General features: G+C 45.9%; 1 protein-coding gene across 1 annotated transcript in view; it reads left to right on the top strand.

The window, feature by feature from the left end:
• Positions 1–14,373, top strand: part of CSMD2 (CUB and Sushi multiple domains 2) — a 225,893-nt gene that overhangs the window by 93,710 nt on the left and 117,810 nt on the right. Inside the window, 3 exon segments of the mRNA XM_065650363.1 lie at positions 5,971–6,058; positions 7,224–7,348; positions 9,867–9,988. Coding sequence (XP_065506435.1) covers positions 5,971–6,058; positions 7,224–7,348; positions 9,867–9,988 — 335 coding nt within the window.

The following is a 14,373-nucleotide window of genomic DNA, read 5'->3' on the forward strand; positions in this document are numbered from 1 at the left end:
ATTTTATCTAATTATCCTCACAGAAGAATCATGTCACTGCTGTGCCAGAGCTTATAAATACTGATTTTTGTGGTCTCCCTATTAGTGACTCGCTCTCAGTGTATCTAGGGGTTGATGTGTGAGGGGCGTGCTCAGAATGTCACTTTGTCACTGGTGGTTTTTCCTCTTGCAGGAAGCGAATCCATTGGGTCCATTCATCTTTACACTGGGTTCTTTTAAAATCAGAAGCAAACTCACAGTTTCTGTATGCGTATGACTGGGCAGGCGACTGGGCTCTTAAGGGAGGAGGGATCCAAATTAACTCGAGTTTATATTTTATATAAATTCAAATAGTAACAGAACATAGCATTTCATATAATAGTTTTTAGAGGAGAGGATATAATTGCTCATTTTGTTGCATAGTCCATTACACCCATCCAAGAGGTACCGTTTGGAGATCTCACTCGCCTTAAGTTTAGATGCAAAATTCACTTAAGAAAAAAATGGATGAACTGAGTTTAAATCATCACTTGCTGTCTGTCTGCAATGAAAATGGCTCATTTCTGGGCCTGTGTGAGAGTGTTTATAGTCTCCAGGTTTTCAGGAGCAGGGCCCAACGAGGCAACTAAATAACAGGATGTAAATTGCCCCAAATCTCCAGAGCAGAAAATGGTGAGGTGTGTTTAGAGAAAAAGAATTCAATTTTAAGAAAAAACCCTGTATGCAAGATGTTCCTGGTCCTATCAGATATTCTCACCAAGAAGAATTTAGTTGTAATGAACATTTCAGTTCACTTACCTGAGCGTGAAATTCTGGGGGAAAATAGCACTGGCTGGGATTGCGTGGGCACTGGAGGCTGAAGGATGTTTGCAGTGGGGAGTGTGGGGAAAGGAGTATTCACCCACTGAACGTGGTTTGGAGTCATTAGTCTACTCTATATAAGTATTCTGGTACTGAGTTTACATAGGATTCCCATTTCTCCTTCCTGGGAATGTGCGGCCACTTCCCTGTGGCAGTGTCACCTGTTGCTAATTAATGCCGCTAATGACCATTGTCAGCACTATCCCTGCCCGGGGCTCAGGAGAGCGCTGACGTCTCAGTAAGAGGCAGCGACCGAACTTTCCGTTCCAGCGGAATCTGCTCCGTCCCAGTCGTGCTCCACTTTGGAGGAGAAACGTGCAGGAGTTTCTTGTTGCCCGTGCCCGGTTTATCCTCACCCCACGGAGAGCTGGCTCCGCTCTTCAAAGCTGTCAATTCAGCATCTCCCGTAGCGCTAATCTTGTCGTGTTTGATAAGGCAAAACAGCGTAGGAAGGCGGCTTAGCCCGAAAGCTGTTAAGCTATAATAATAGAGATGGTGATAGTGCTGTGGCCCGAATTCCTGCCCGTTGCCAGCGTGGTGCTCGGCACGGCCCTCGTGCCTTCGGCTCTGCCACGTCCGCCGCGCTCAGCGAGCTCCGGGCCGTAAACCCAGATTAACCTCTATCTCGCGCAGCCTTCTGCTGTCACACTTCTGCAGTCAATTTCCAACTTCAGAAATGCTGATTCTGGAGAAGGTGTCTCCAGAACATGGTTCGTTTTCAGAAAACGGAGCCCCAAAATGTTATCTGCTTTTTCCTGTGCCTCTTTGATTTGCGTGGCTGGCCGTGCCCCTGCTTCTCTCAGGCTTCCATGGGCTTATGAGTCTGCATATGCATCAGAGATAATGATACAGGTGGGACAGGCTGATTAAAGATCCGTGAAGTTGGCTAGCTTTGCTCTTACTTCATCTGGCTCGAAGAGCAGAAATTTAGATGTTTCTATGTCTCTTGGTAATAGCTTGGGCTATGCCATGCTTGATTTTCAGACACTTGCTTAGCAGGAATGTTTTCTAGTGCTCTTTGTACTTGAAATCATCCCTTGAAGAATCTGTGGCCACCGGAGGATTTCTGCTTTGCTGGGTGGACTCTGTGGTTTGCTGCCAGATCACAGCCCTTGTGTTCATGTGTGAGTGGAGGCAAAATGCAGCGACAAACAGCCGTGGTACTATTTCAGAAAAGAATATATAAGAATAAGGACTTTTGGGGGAGTTGCTAATTGTGTTTGGTTGCAAACATGTTTATTTGAAATTGAAGAGCCTTGTACTGTTCACCATCCCTAAAATTAATCGAACATCTTGCTTTAATCATTTTTAGAGGAAAAACAATACAGCTCTGGAGCATAAGATATAAGAAATAGTTGTAAATTTTAGTTTGCATTTGGGAGATTATTTCTTTCACTGTATGCGGTTTGGAAATGTGTATATTCCATGTTCCCACAGTGGGAAAAACATGGTACTTTGCTTTTAAAAAACAGCGTCCAAGTTGCTCTTCTGACCTTTGCACGAGACGTTACCTGAAAATGTACCGCTGGATATTATTGGAAGGGGTCGTATGAAGTAGCGCAAGTTCTGTGGATATTCAGACTTGTCAAAAATCTATTTTAAATGTACAGATGCAAAGGCATCTTGGAGGCATTGACCAGTTTTAGGTCTCAGCCCGAGTGTATGGCAGCTTCTAGCTCCTGAGCATTGCAGCCAGCCTGCTTTCCGCATGGGCTGGTGGGTACGAGCTCTACTGCTTTTCGGACTGAGTTTTGTAACCCTTTAACTTGACCAGATGATTGCATGGGGTAACTGCAAGCCTTAGTGTGATCATAAAGATTAACCTTTTCAAAACAGCTAATTACTGCTGCAATCCTTCCCTCCCCATGCCAGCAGACAAGCTCACTTGCTTTCACTGTGTTTCTTACGCTGAGAAATGCGGAGTCTTTGAAAAGCCTGTTTAGATGCTGCTTTATTTTGTAGTTCATATTTTACATTCCTAAGTTCAATAAAAAATTGTCCCTTGGGAATCTATTAATATCAGTGAACTTTATTAACGTGGGGAGATACAGAGAACTCAAGAAGGTTCTCAGTTCTTTTACCAGCTGGAGTAAATTACTGTGGCAAACAAAACAATCGTAACTGGCTGGGTTTGCAGACGTGATGAGCAGGAAGTTGTTGAAAAAATCAGAACGAAGGGGATGGAAAACTAGTTCTGTGGTTTGGGGGAGAGAATCTTTCAGCCTGTAATGTAGAAATGGAGCGGTTCATCACAGCGTTTAAGATCTGTTGTTTTCCTAGTGACCTTGAAGAATTCATTTTGGAGTGCTACAGCCAGGCATAGATCAGTCAGACCTTCAGGAAGAGGAACACAGCACCGACAGCAAGTCCTCAGCATAACAAATATGGTTTATAACCTTCGGTTTAGTTGTTTTCTGTGTGTCTAAAACAAAAGAACAACAAAACTTTCTGTAAGTGACCGTCTAATCCATCCTCTTCTTTTGCTCTCCTTTACAAGTAAAACATCCCAGTTATCATGATATGGAGATATCTGTCCTTTCCCCCTTGCTCTGGTTTATCTGTCTGCTGGTTTATCTACGCGTGTTAAATAGATATGAGCAAAATGCTAGCTAACAAGAGAAGAACTGGTCGTAGTCTTCAGAAGTGTGGTTGGTAATTGAGAACCTGCCCTCGGGTGCCTTTGGGTTTTGCTGCTCGCCTGTGGCCTCGATTCCTCCTGATGCATCGGAGGCTCCAAGGTTTGCTGTCTTCTGACATGGGACGTAGCAAATGGATGTGACACCAGTGCAGCGTCACTACCGTGGACATAGCAGAGGTTGTCCAGATAGGCTTTTGTGACTCTGGGAGAAAGAATTTGATGTGGAAAGGCAATCTCCTCTGCAAGGAGGAGCGTACAAGTGTTTGAATGCAGACAGATCTGTAGAAGGGGTGTTTGTGCGTGTCTCATTTGGTCTGCTTCGACTCTGGGGAAGGTGTAGAAGTAAGATGAGAAATCTTAGCACTTTTCCTTGAATCCACTGTGGACTTGTGACATACAACGCTAGTTTGTACACTCTGTCCTAAGTGTTAATTTTCCTTTGTTTGGAGATACCTGTAGGCACAGTCAGCATGTTTGTGTAGGTAGGTAGTGGTTGAAGAATCCCTGAGGATGACGGTGTCACCTGTGTACTTTGTTCAGCCGACCTCTCATTCCTCAGAAGCAGCGTATCGTTTCAAGCACTAGCAGAAGGGCTCTTGGAAGCCGCTGGCTTCATTTGCAGAAGGATCACCAAATTATTTTGCATCTCTGAGACCTGCTGGAGATAGCACCCTGGAGCAGGGCTTTGTGCTGCAGCTGTTGGGACGCAGCTGGTGACAGCATCAGAGCTGAGTCCCTGCTCTGGGTAGGGCTCCCTTCCTTCTGACTCCCGTGTACGTTCAGAATCCGTGAAAGGTGGCAGCAAAGCTTTGTAGCTACAAAACGCAGCCATCAAAAGAGACCGTGTGCCGCTTTCATGCTTCTGTCTCTTGCTCGTGTCTCTGCGTGTCCACGTGCTTGAGCTTCACACGAGGTTATGAATATGCAGGAGAGGGAAAGCGATCTCCAGGAGTCTGGTTTCTCACAGAGCCAGATCTCACTCCTCTTTTGGAGCACCAAACGTCGTGCTGCGGCACCCGGCCCTGTGCAGGGACAGGGACAGTGTGGGGCAGGGCTGGCTCCAGCACGGGGGTGGGAGCTGGAGTGAAAGGGGAGCCAGGAGAGACACAATGGGCCGAGATGTTGGTGCAGAAGCTGTGATGCTCTCGGCGCAGGGAGGTGCGGATGTTCAGCTGGGAGCTCCGTACCAGAGCGATCCTTCCATCCTTTTAGGATCAGCGTTACCTACAGTGCCTGACTGCGCAAGGCATGATTACCCGATGAATAACTACCATATTAACGGTCTTGCCTTTTTGTGCATCCATGCTGTGCAGACACTCCATGTGCTTTTCTCCCCATGTCCATATTTACGTGCAGGCACCTCCACATTGTGCATGGTGCCCAGGGCTGTGCAGATCTCCAGTTGCGGAGCCACCGTGTCTGTTGTGACAAACACGCTCTTGTCACCGCGCCATCATCCATTTGGCAGGGGTCGTGGGGACACTGTGATAACACAGTATGTTCTGGAGTATAATTGGGATTTTTTCCCTTTAATCTAGCGATAGGCAGAGGTAGAACGGAAACACGCTCGCTTAAGATTCATGCTTCGCTGCTTCAGCATCATTGCCAGGAAATGTTGCGTTTTCTTTGTGTCCCTCGCTTGGTGACACAAGAAAACTGAGTCACGTGAACTTCTACAGCTCCGTGACAAAATCACCCCTTTGTCCCATGTTATCGTGCATCTTGGTAGTGGCTGGAATTCAAAATTGCCATCAGTGTATTTCCAGATCTCACCCTTGTCAGGAGTCGCCCAGGTGACACCCACCCCAAGTCAACGCTTGTTTGCGCCATTGGTCGGGCTGGAGGGGAAGGTGGAAATGGGGAGATACGGGATGAAGTTGGAAGGTGTTTCTTCAGTGCTGGTCACCACCTCATAGATACCATGTTTGTTGGCAGTTACATTAAGGTTGCTCCATAAAAATTTTCATATTCAAGCTAAACTACTTGCTTTAAAATGCTAGACTCGCATTTCCCTCTCCTTTCTCCCTTTTGTTCTGTGCTTGGTTTGTCCCCGGTATCACACACCTGCCTTTCCATCGGGTTGTTTTCTTTCCCTGGCACCACTCGGATGGGTTTGGAGGGGACAGGCTGTCACCTGCGCCTGTCGCAGGTGGCCGTTTCAATCACAGGCTTCAGAAATGGGCTGTGTAATTGGTGTAATTTTGCAGAATGAAAAAAAAACACCCAACTTTTCAGAGGTACTTCTGTAGTGGATCGGGGGGGAAACTGCGTCCCTAGCTGGCATTTCCTAGAAAACACTTTGGTGTATAAACTGAGCTGAAATTATCCCGGTTACATTTGTTTCCAAAGCCGTTTTTCTCTAAACAAAAAGGAACATGTTCAGGTTTTCGAGCTACCAGTTGCCATTTTTCTCTCCACATCCACCAAATCAGTTGATGAAAGAATGTTTCTTGTGCTATTCTGTCTCTGTATGTGCTGTTTTTGCTTTGTAGTAACTCAGGTTGGTGTGTCCCAGGGACATAATATGTGTCCAGACCCTGGGATTCCAGAGAGAGGCAAAAGAATAGGCAACGATTTTAGGTAAGAACCTTTCTCGTGTGTATTTATGCATGCTGCAAAGCCACTGTCGGTGACCGTTGTGTGTTCCTTGGCATTACCGAGGCTGTTTTTAGAGACCGTCTGCGCTCCTCTGAACGCGTTGTGTCTGAAAAGCGCGTTGAGATGAGTGATGGAGAGGAACAAGTGTGTCTAAATGTGCATGTGTGTTCGGGAGATCGTGTCCCAGATGAGGGTTTGTAATGATCTCTCTTGCAGTGTATTTCTCTTTGCACAATATGGGCATTCAGCCAGGCTTGTATAATCAATGTTTGTTGTCGTTCCTTCCTCCGGTTAAGTGCAGAAAGAACTGTCTTAAACAACACCAAAAAATCGCTTTTTAAGTGAGCTGAAGTCACAGCGTGGCCCTGCCCCTGCTCAATTTGAGGTGCCTTCCCAAAGCACCGGTACAGTTCTTAGTCAATAAGTACACATGGTGCTAGATAATTGTTTTCTTATAAAGTTTAAAACAATGCTGTAATTCCCTTGTAGTTGCTAGCATTCATTTAAAGTGTGCAGGAATGAATCAGCCTGCTGTTCGCAATAGCAAATCAATATTTAATCTTATTTTGCTGTCGATGGCTGTTTCGTTCACTAAAAGTGTATTTCAATTTAACCTGAGTCTATCAAATTCTCCTGAAATCCAGGAAATGGATCGGAGGGGAGAGGGTGGAGGACAGGGAATTCCCGAAAGTCCCTAAATTCCGTAGGATAAATTCTCAGCTGCTGTAAACCAGCGTTGTGTCACTTCACTGAATAAGGCAGGATTGGCTTAAACCAGCAAAGGCTCTGAATCCAGAGCGATAGAATACAGAACAAATCTTTCACTAGTGGATAAAGGTATTTTTTTCTGTCTGTATAAGAATGCCGAGCATGTCATCTCTTGGGGCCAAGTCGGTGTTCCGGCACTGAATACAATTCCCACTGAAGTTGCACTGAAAGACTCGAATCTGTTCTTGGGCCACGAGCACCTCAGGCAAACAGCACAAAACGCACGAGGCGAAGCTCGGCCCTCGGTCGTTGCCGCTGTTGCCCGCAGGGCCGGGGAGCTCTCTCTGTTCACAATTTGGAGAATCACTGGTAAAAAGTGACAAAGCTGTTGCCGCGGAATGTCTCGGTCTCTAACTTGGGCCTTTGTTCTGTCTGCTAGGTTAGGCTCCAGCCTCCAGTTCACCTGTAACGAGGGCTATGATTTACAGGGCTCCAAAAGCATCACCTGTAAGAGAGTGAGCGACATAATTGTTGCGTGGAGCGACCACAGGCCGGTCTGCAGAGGTGAGAAGACAAAAAATAAAACTACCGACTTACTGGGACCCCTGAGAGAACCCGTGTCCTTCATGTCCCCTTGGTGCGTCACCCATGCTGTCCCCAGGTTTGTCATCGCTTGGCTGGGATCCCTCAGCTGGTTCTTAACCTCAGCCTGCTCTGCGGCCCGTGGGACAAATCTGTTTCCAAAACCCTGCTTGCACAGCTAGAAAAGCCCCTCTCGATGCTCACAGCCTTTTGGGAAAATTCAGATCTCTGCCGCTGCGCGTTCAGCGCTGCCCTGAGTGCACTTGTACTTTTGGAAGATGGGCTTTGGTCTTGCCAGCTTCATGGTCAGAAGGATCTTTATTATTTTCTAATGGCGAGAGAGTGCAACGTGGGTTCAAATCTTCAGTCTTTTCAGCACGAGCCTGAGAAAGAAACCTTTACCTGGTTCCCGTGCAATTTTTTAATTCCAGAAATTGAGGTTTTAAGGAAAACACCTGTTCCTGCGCATAATGGAACTAATAAAGCTATTTCCATTGGCTGTGGAGCTTCATAAGCTATTAGCTCTGCACCATATGGATTGTGTTTGTGTCCTTCATACCCATTTATTACGTCCTCACCTCTTCGCAACGCTTTCTGCCCGCTTCTGTTCTCTCTATTCCAGGTATTTCTTTTTATAGGATAAAGAGGAGTGGGGAGAAAAAATGAAAACCTGGAACAAAATCTGGAAAAGCTAAGCTGGAGAGAGATTCCATTAAATGGAACTTGCTGGGTTACTGAGGCTGTGGTTCCTAACGAGCACCATCCTGATTATCCTGTGGCCCAGCCATGAACCACCCATGAACGGAGTTTTCTTTCAGCAGGAAAGATCCCTCCTGCCCACCTTGCCCTTGGCCATTTTGTTGTCATTGCCTTTCTGTCTCTCAAAAGTGGCATGCATAATTGTGATATTTCTAATGCTAATAATGAGCAACTTGTAATATTTTAAATTAAATCCCTCTAAAGCTCTTAAAGTCATAAATTGGTACATTTTCAGTTCTTTTTTCTTTAATTTCATCTGCAGATTTTTTCAAGACTTTGGAATCCCATCTAATTCTTGAAACAAGCCTAGAATAAATTAAATCAGTGTAAGAGGATATTTGGCATAAATATGTGACACTATAAAGGAAATTTATGGTGTTCTCTTGCGAGAGATAAGAAAGGATTTGCCTGCATTCTTATGATTCCATGAATCAATTTTTTTAACAGTTAACTTTGGTTTTTTTTCTTTTAAAAAGTTTTCCGTTTGCTCTTTCATTTCAATTTTATACCACTTTTTGCTGTCTGTTCCACTTTGCTACTGGGTGCTGAGTTTCTCCCAAATTGCAGCCATCGGGGTGTCCGATGAGCCAGTTTTAACCCCCTGGACTGAACCGGTTTCCGACGCCCAGCGATCAAACCTCTTCCCACTGTTGGGAGACTGTTTTTCAGCTTCCCCATTTGCAGGTTCCCTCTGGGTCCTGGGCAGGCTCACTTAACCCCTGTATATTTCTGTTGCCCACTTTTTAATGGGAATGGTGAGATTTACCTTTTTTTTTCCCGTGAGGTGGGAGGGTAACAGGTCCAGGATGGGCTCCCGGAGGAGGGGGCAGGAGGAACGTGGTCTGAGCATCGTGGACCGGTGCCCACCGGTGCCCTCCGCTCCCTCCCGAGCCGCTTTTCAGTGCTGCTCGTGTTCCATGTGCCCACCCGTGCGGTCAAACCGTTTGGCCAGATCATTTTCGGCGCTTTAGTGCTGTTGAGAGGGGGGCGGAAAAAAGCCTCGCGGATGCCACATGTGCAAATACGGCTCCTTTGAGATCTGAGATAAATTAATTTTGAGGCTCCATCGCAACAGCGGAGGCGGTTACAAAACCAGGACGCCGCTCTTCTTATTTTCTGGTTAAATATCACATCAAAGGAATAGCACAGGCAAAAATTTACCTGCTTCAGCACTTTTCAGCTTCTGCTTTACCTCAGATGTTTTTAAGATACGAAGCTGAGCTCCCATTGTGGTTCCGAGTCCACAGCCGTATCAAAACGAAGTCAGCCCTCTCCTAGGAAAGACTTGCTGTGCAGTATTTCTTATGGCCTGCGACGGAGAAAGGGACATTTGGCTTTCTGGAGAAGTGAAAAAGGAGCTGTGTCTTACCTGACATCTTCCATGTAGTGGTTTTCACAGTCCTGGACATCAAATTATTTCTCTGAGGACTTTAATGTAGTTAATAAACAAAAAGCAGTCCGAGCACTAGAGAATGAGTTGCTGCTGCAAGGTCTGGTGGTCCATCTGTTTGATAACCCCTGCAAACACCCCGCTCACCTATTCATCACAGATAAATCCTTCACCTCTGTTGCGTGGCAAAAAAGGAATCTTTTAGCTTGTGAAAACAACACAGAGCAGCAATATTGAATTTTCCCACACCTCCATACTGTACACATCCCTATTTCTCTCTCCTCCTCAAAGAGCACAATACACATCCCAGCGCTAGGAGACCTCACTCGCCCGTCTTTTTCCTCTCCGCAGCCAGGATGTGTGACATGTACCTGCGCGGGCCCAGCGGCGTCATAACGTCCCCCAACTACCCGGTCCAGTACGACAACAACGCCTACTGCATGTGGGTCATCACCGCGCTCAACCCGGCCAAGGTGGGTCCCGGACACCGTCCCTTAGTTGAGATCTTGTACAGCTGTGCTCTGAAACTTAGATATTCAGGTTTCTGTTTCTGACGTTTTGCTCCCCTTCCACGTGTTTCTCAACCGCCTTTAAAGACCGCGACACGTCACATTCCCTCTCTCTGCTGAAGATTCATTTTGTTAAAGGATGTAGTTAAAAGTGAATGTAATTTATTTTTAATCGTAGCCCGCTTTGATATCTTGGCGTGAATGGTGGTGAAGTGCCAGGTGGTTTAGCAAAGCATCTCATCATGCAGCTCTGGGTTGGGGCAGGAGGCTGTGCCGGGAATGCTGATTTTTCACGTCCTTTTCCCCCTACCCAGAGGGGAATTCAGCCCCGAAAGGGCGCAGGGCAAGCCAGGAGGGAGGGGGGGTTCTCTCCACTGCTATTTATGCAGTACTGTAAATTTGTGAACAAGTCCTTTTTGTGTTCACTGAGGGCTGGAAGAGGGGCGGTCGGTGGGGTTTTTGTCCCCACTGCTCTGCACGTGTGATTCGAGTTGTTGCTGATCATGTAGAGAGCAAGGCTTGAGTGCTTTGGCCTTTGTCAGATCAAGTCCTTTCCCCTTTCCACTGGCTCGGGGAGGGCGACATCCGGTGCCTCGCAGCTTTTTCTAGCCCTGCAAGCTCAGCCGGTTCCTCTGCTCCAGATCTGTACAGGAACATAGGAACAAAAACTGCTGTGTAGCTCAAAATACACTTCCTGAGATGTCATTCACCATCTTCTGCTCTCAGAAGATGACAAGTTTCATTCTTTTTAGTATCTCAGCTCCTACTAACATCATCTCCATGAGCTCCTGAGCAAATCTTGCGTGCCAAGGCACTGAGCTCATCTGCTTATTCTGTCACTTATGCCTTGGTCCTTGCCTCTGCGTTCTGGCACTCCGCGTTCTGCCCTCGATCTGAGGAAGGCATTTCACAAACGTGTTCGTGTCCCAGGATCTCATCTTTTGCTAGAAATGGTTCCTGTCTCTGGAGATGCTGCCCACCATCCGCAGCCGTGCCCAGCGCTGGGCTGTCGAGTTCTGCTTCTCTCTCTCCATTGACCTCAGTTCAAGCCTTTAATAAGTGCAGATCGCTGGTGGATTATGATTTTAATGAGTATTCCTGTGTTCCAGTTCCAGAACGAGTTTGTATGCAAAGGGCTGCCGTTAGCTGGTCATTCCATCCAGCGGGTGTCGGAGGAGTGTAGTACTGACCCAAAATCTGGGAAACTGGAGTGTGGAATCAGGAGATTTTTCCAGTGCTGATTTATTAGGAGTGATTTACTGGTTAATCAGACCCAGGAGGTTCTCCTTCATCAGGGTAATGTGCGAGTGGAGAACAGAGCACACGTCGGAGCAGCTCTTGCTGCTCAGGTGTCAGCTGTGTTTTCAGCCCGGGGCCGGCAGAGCCCTGGGTGCACGGACAGCTGCTGAGCACAGCAGCATCTTGGGCTGCGGGATGTATATCAGACATGTCTTCATTTTTCGTGCATCTTTGTTTTCAAATACCGTCAAAATCCAGTTTTCGTGTGTATAAAATAGTCCTCTCTGTTTGGAAAGCAGTTGTAGGGAGCTAGATGCAGACGTGCTCTGGGCGTTCTGCAGGTTAGCGCTTCCATTTGGGTTTTCCGGTGCAAGTTATGAAGGAGGAGACGGCAGTCAGTTGTCAAGAGATGCTTGTGGGCAATGTCCACTGTTTACTGACCCTTTGTCACGTCGCTCCTGTGTTGAATGTTCACAGTCTCATCTCCAGCTCTGTTCCTTTGCTTTTCTGCCAGCCTTATGCACAACCTTTTTCTGCTTCTCCTTCAGCAGTGTGGCAGGACAAGCTGCTCCTTTTCGTGACCTTCCTGAGCAGAATGTCTCGTTTTTCAAAAATTTGCTGTCTTTGAATTTCTACTTATCTTCTGCTTTTCTCCTCTTCCCCTGATTAGTTTCCTCCTCAGCTTTTAAACCCATGTAATAATAAACTGTTGATTAGAAAACAGAATCTGCTAGTCCTGATCCTCAGCTTTCATAAATCATAAAAGGGAATGGAAATTGGTAAAAGCCATTCATTTCAATACTTAGCACCTCGGAGCAGAGAGTCAGTAGCACAAGAAACCGCAGTTCATGCTCCGTGGGCTGCGACATCGTGTGCTGGCTGCATAGGCTGGTGCAGCTGCTCACATGTGCATCCCCAGTATGGTACTGGGAGCTACTGGTGTGCGAGTTTTAATGCCAGCTGGGTCACTGGTATTCCTACCTAACAAGTCATATAGAGCTGCCTCTGAGAAGTCGCACCTATAAAGCTCTCGCTTACTTAAAGTACAGCCCATGTTAGAAACGTTGCTAAATTGCAGAATTCACAGCCCTGACTCCAGTCGCTTTGTGTGCGAAGGGGCCGATCTCATCGCTGCCCGTTCCCCAGCTTGGGCCAGGGAGGGATTGAAGGTGAATTAATTAAAATACCTGTAAAATACTTGGAAGATGAAAAGCATTAAGGGCCTGAGCCGAAGCCTGCCGAAGTCAGTGGTAATCTTTTCATTGACTCAAGTGGTCTTTGGAACAGGTCTTTTTATATGAAGCTTTTAATATGAGCGATGGGAAAACCGCTGAGCTGAATTTAGAACTCATTTGCAAGTCATGTGTTCTATATTTGGAAAAGAACTGTGAGCCAGATTCACTGAGCTACATAATCCCCTCGAAGTTTGCTCAGAAACCTACATAAACAGTATTAAGGGCTGCAGTTGACAGCTTGGATTTATTTCCTGTACAGAGGGTGCTATCAAACCTATCGGGGGGATATTCAGGGTATATAGGTGTCTTGCTGGTCCTCAGTTCCCTGGGAATTAATTTCAACCACGGTGGAAAAACAAATCACTTGGGAACTGAAAAATGTGCCTGATAATTGGTGAATTTGCATCGGAACTATTTCTGAACCTTCTTGACATAATGGATGTTGCTGGTTGATATTTCTCCAGGGGTTATTCTCACCTGGAGACCGGCTGGCCAAATAAAGCTCCGTCCAAGCGTTCCGTGTCATCGGTGGCGAGAGCTGGGCCCCTTTGGGGATGATTCATCCCAAATTGGAGATGTTTGGGCAGGGGGGAATGAGTCATGTGTGCTTGTAAAGCCTTTGAACGGAACGGCGAGAGGTGCCGTTCTCCACGGGGAGAATTATTCTGTTTTGTTCCTGTGAATGCGACTGCACTTCAAATCGCTTTTTGGTGCAAAGCCTCAGAATCAGGTGTCATATTCCAACCTATTTTCTTGCCTTTGCTAATTGCTTCCTGTCACCTCGGTAGCTTAAAATAGAGGTTTTGTGTCATCCGTGTATTTGTGTGTGCTGATAGGTCTCTTGTTATTTAATGAATCTAGGTAACTTCTTGTTTAATGAATCGTTAAATAATTTTCAGCTTTCAGACCAAAACGGCAATAGGAAAGTGGATAAATAAATATTGTATTCAGCATCCTGTTCCTGTGCCACAAGGTTACAGTCTTCAGTACACTAGAATGTAATTAGTTATTTAATTAGGGTCAGAGTTCCTAGGATGTGGTTTACTTGAATGACTGACTTAACTAATGATGTGTGCCATTTTGCAGCAATGTGTTCTTTGTATTAATTACATTATTCCATCATTACATGGCTTAATAATAGTCTGCACAGGTTAATATTTTGATACTACTACTAAAATTAATGGTTCCAAACTTCTATGAAGTATCACAGAGGCTCCTGTTTCATGATTCTGGGGCTTCTGGGTAACACCCTATTTTCAGAATGTCATAGCTAAAATACCTGATGTGCTTTTCTGTGCATTTGAAAAGTATTAATTGCATTTATACATTAGAAGATGGTAGCACGTGACAGTTCAGACTGAGCTATATACGCGCCCATTATTTTTTAAAGAGTGCTCAAGCCCTCCGACGTCTGACTGACCAATGTTCCCTTACCTCTCTGGTCACACACACTCTGGTGTTTGCAGGAGATGCTGCTTTTATAATAAACAAGCAATGACAAGAGAAAGGTTTTAGTTTTCCTGTGCCTCGAGAGGTGTAGGTGGCATCGTGTCCGTGGTCCTGGGCAAGCACGTCGCTCCATCTCATTTTGATCGCTTCTATGTTGTGGGAAACAGCAAAAAGCAGTGTGAAAGTTAATTTCGTAATTTAGTCTGTTAAAAGTTAGGAAATGTAATATATTTGCAGGCACATGTACAAAGGTCTGAATGCATTCAGATGTTTATGTGCTTTTCTGGATCTAGTCTGTTAAAAACTGTAAGAAACAAAGTTCCTGTTGATTTCTTCAGGTGTTGTGGATGCAAAGCACTTCTGTAAATGAAACTCTCTTCCTTTTCTGTTTGTTTGCGCTGTCTGAGGCTGGATCGAGACCTTTGT

Source organism: Caloenas nicobarica, chromosome 23, assembly GCF_036013445.1.
Source record: "Caloenas nicobarica isolate bCalNic1 chromosome 23, bCalNic1.hap1, whole genome shotgun sequence".
Taxonomy (NCBI): Eukaryota; Metazoa; Chordata; class Aves; order Columbiformes; family Columbidae; genus Caloenas; species Caloenas nicobarica.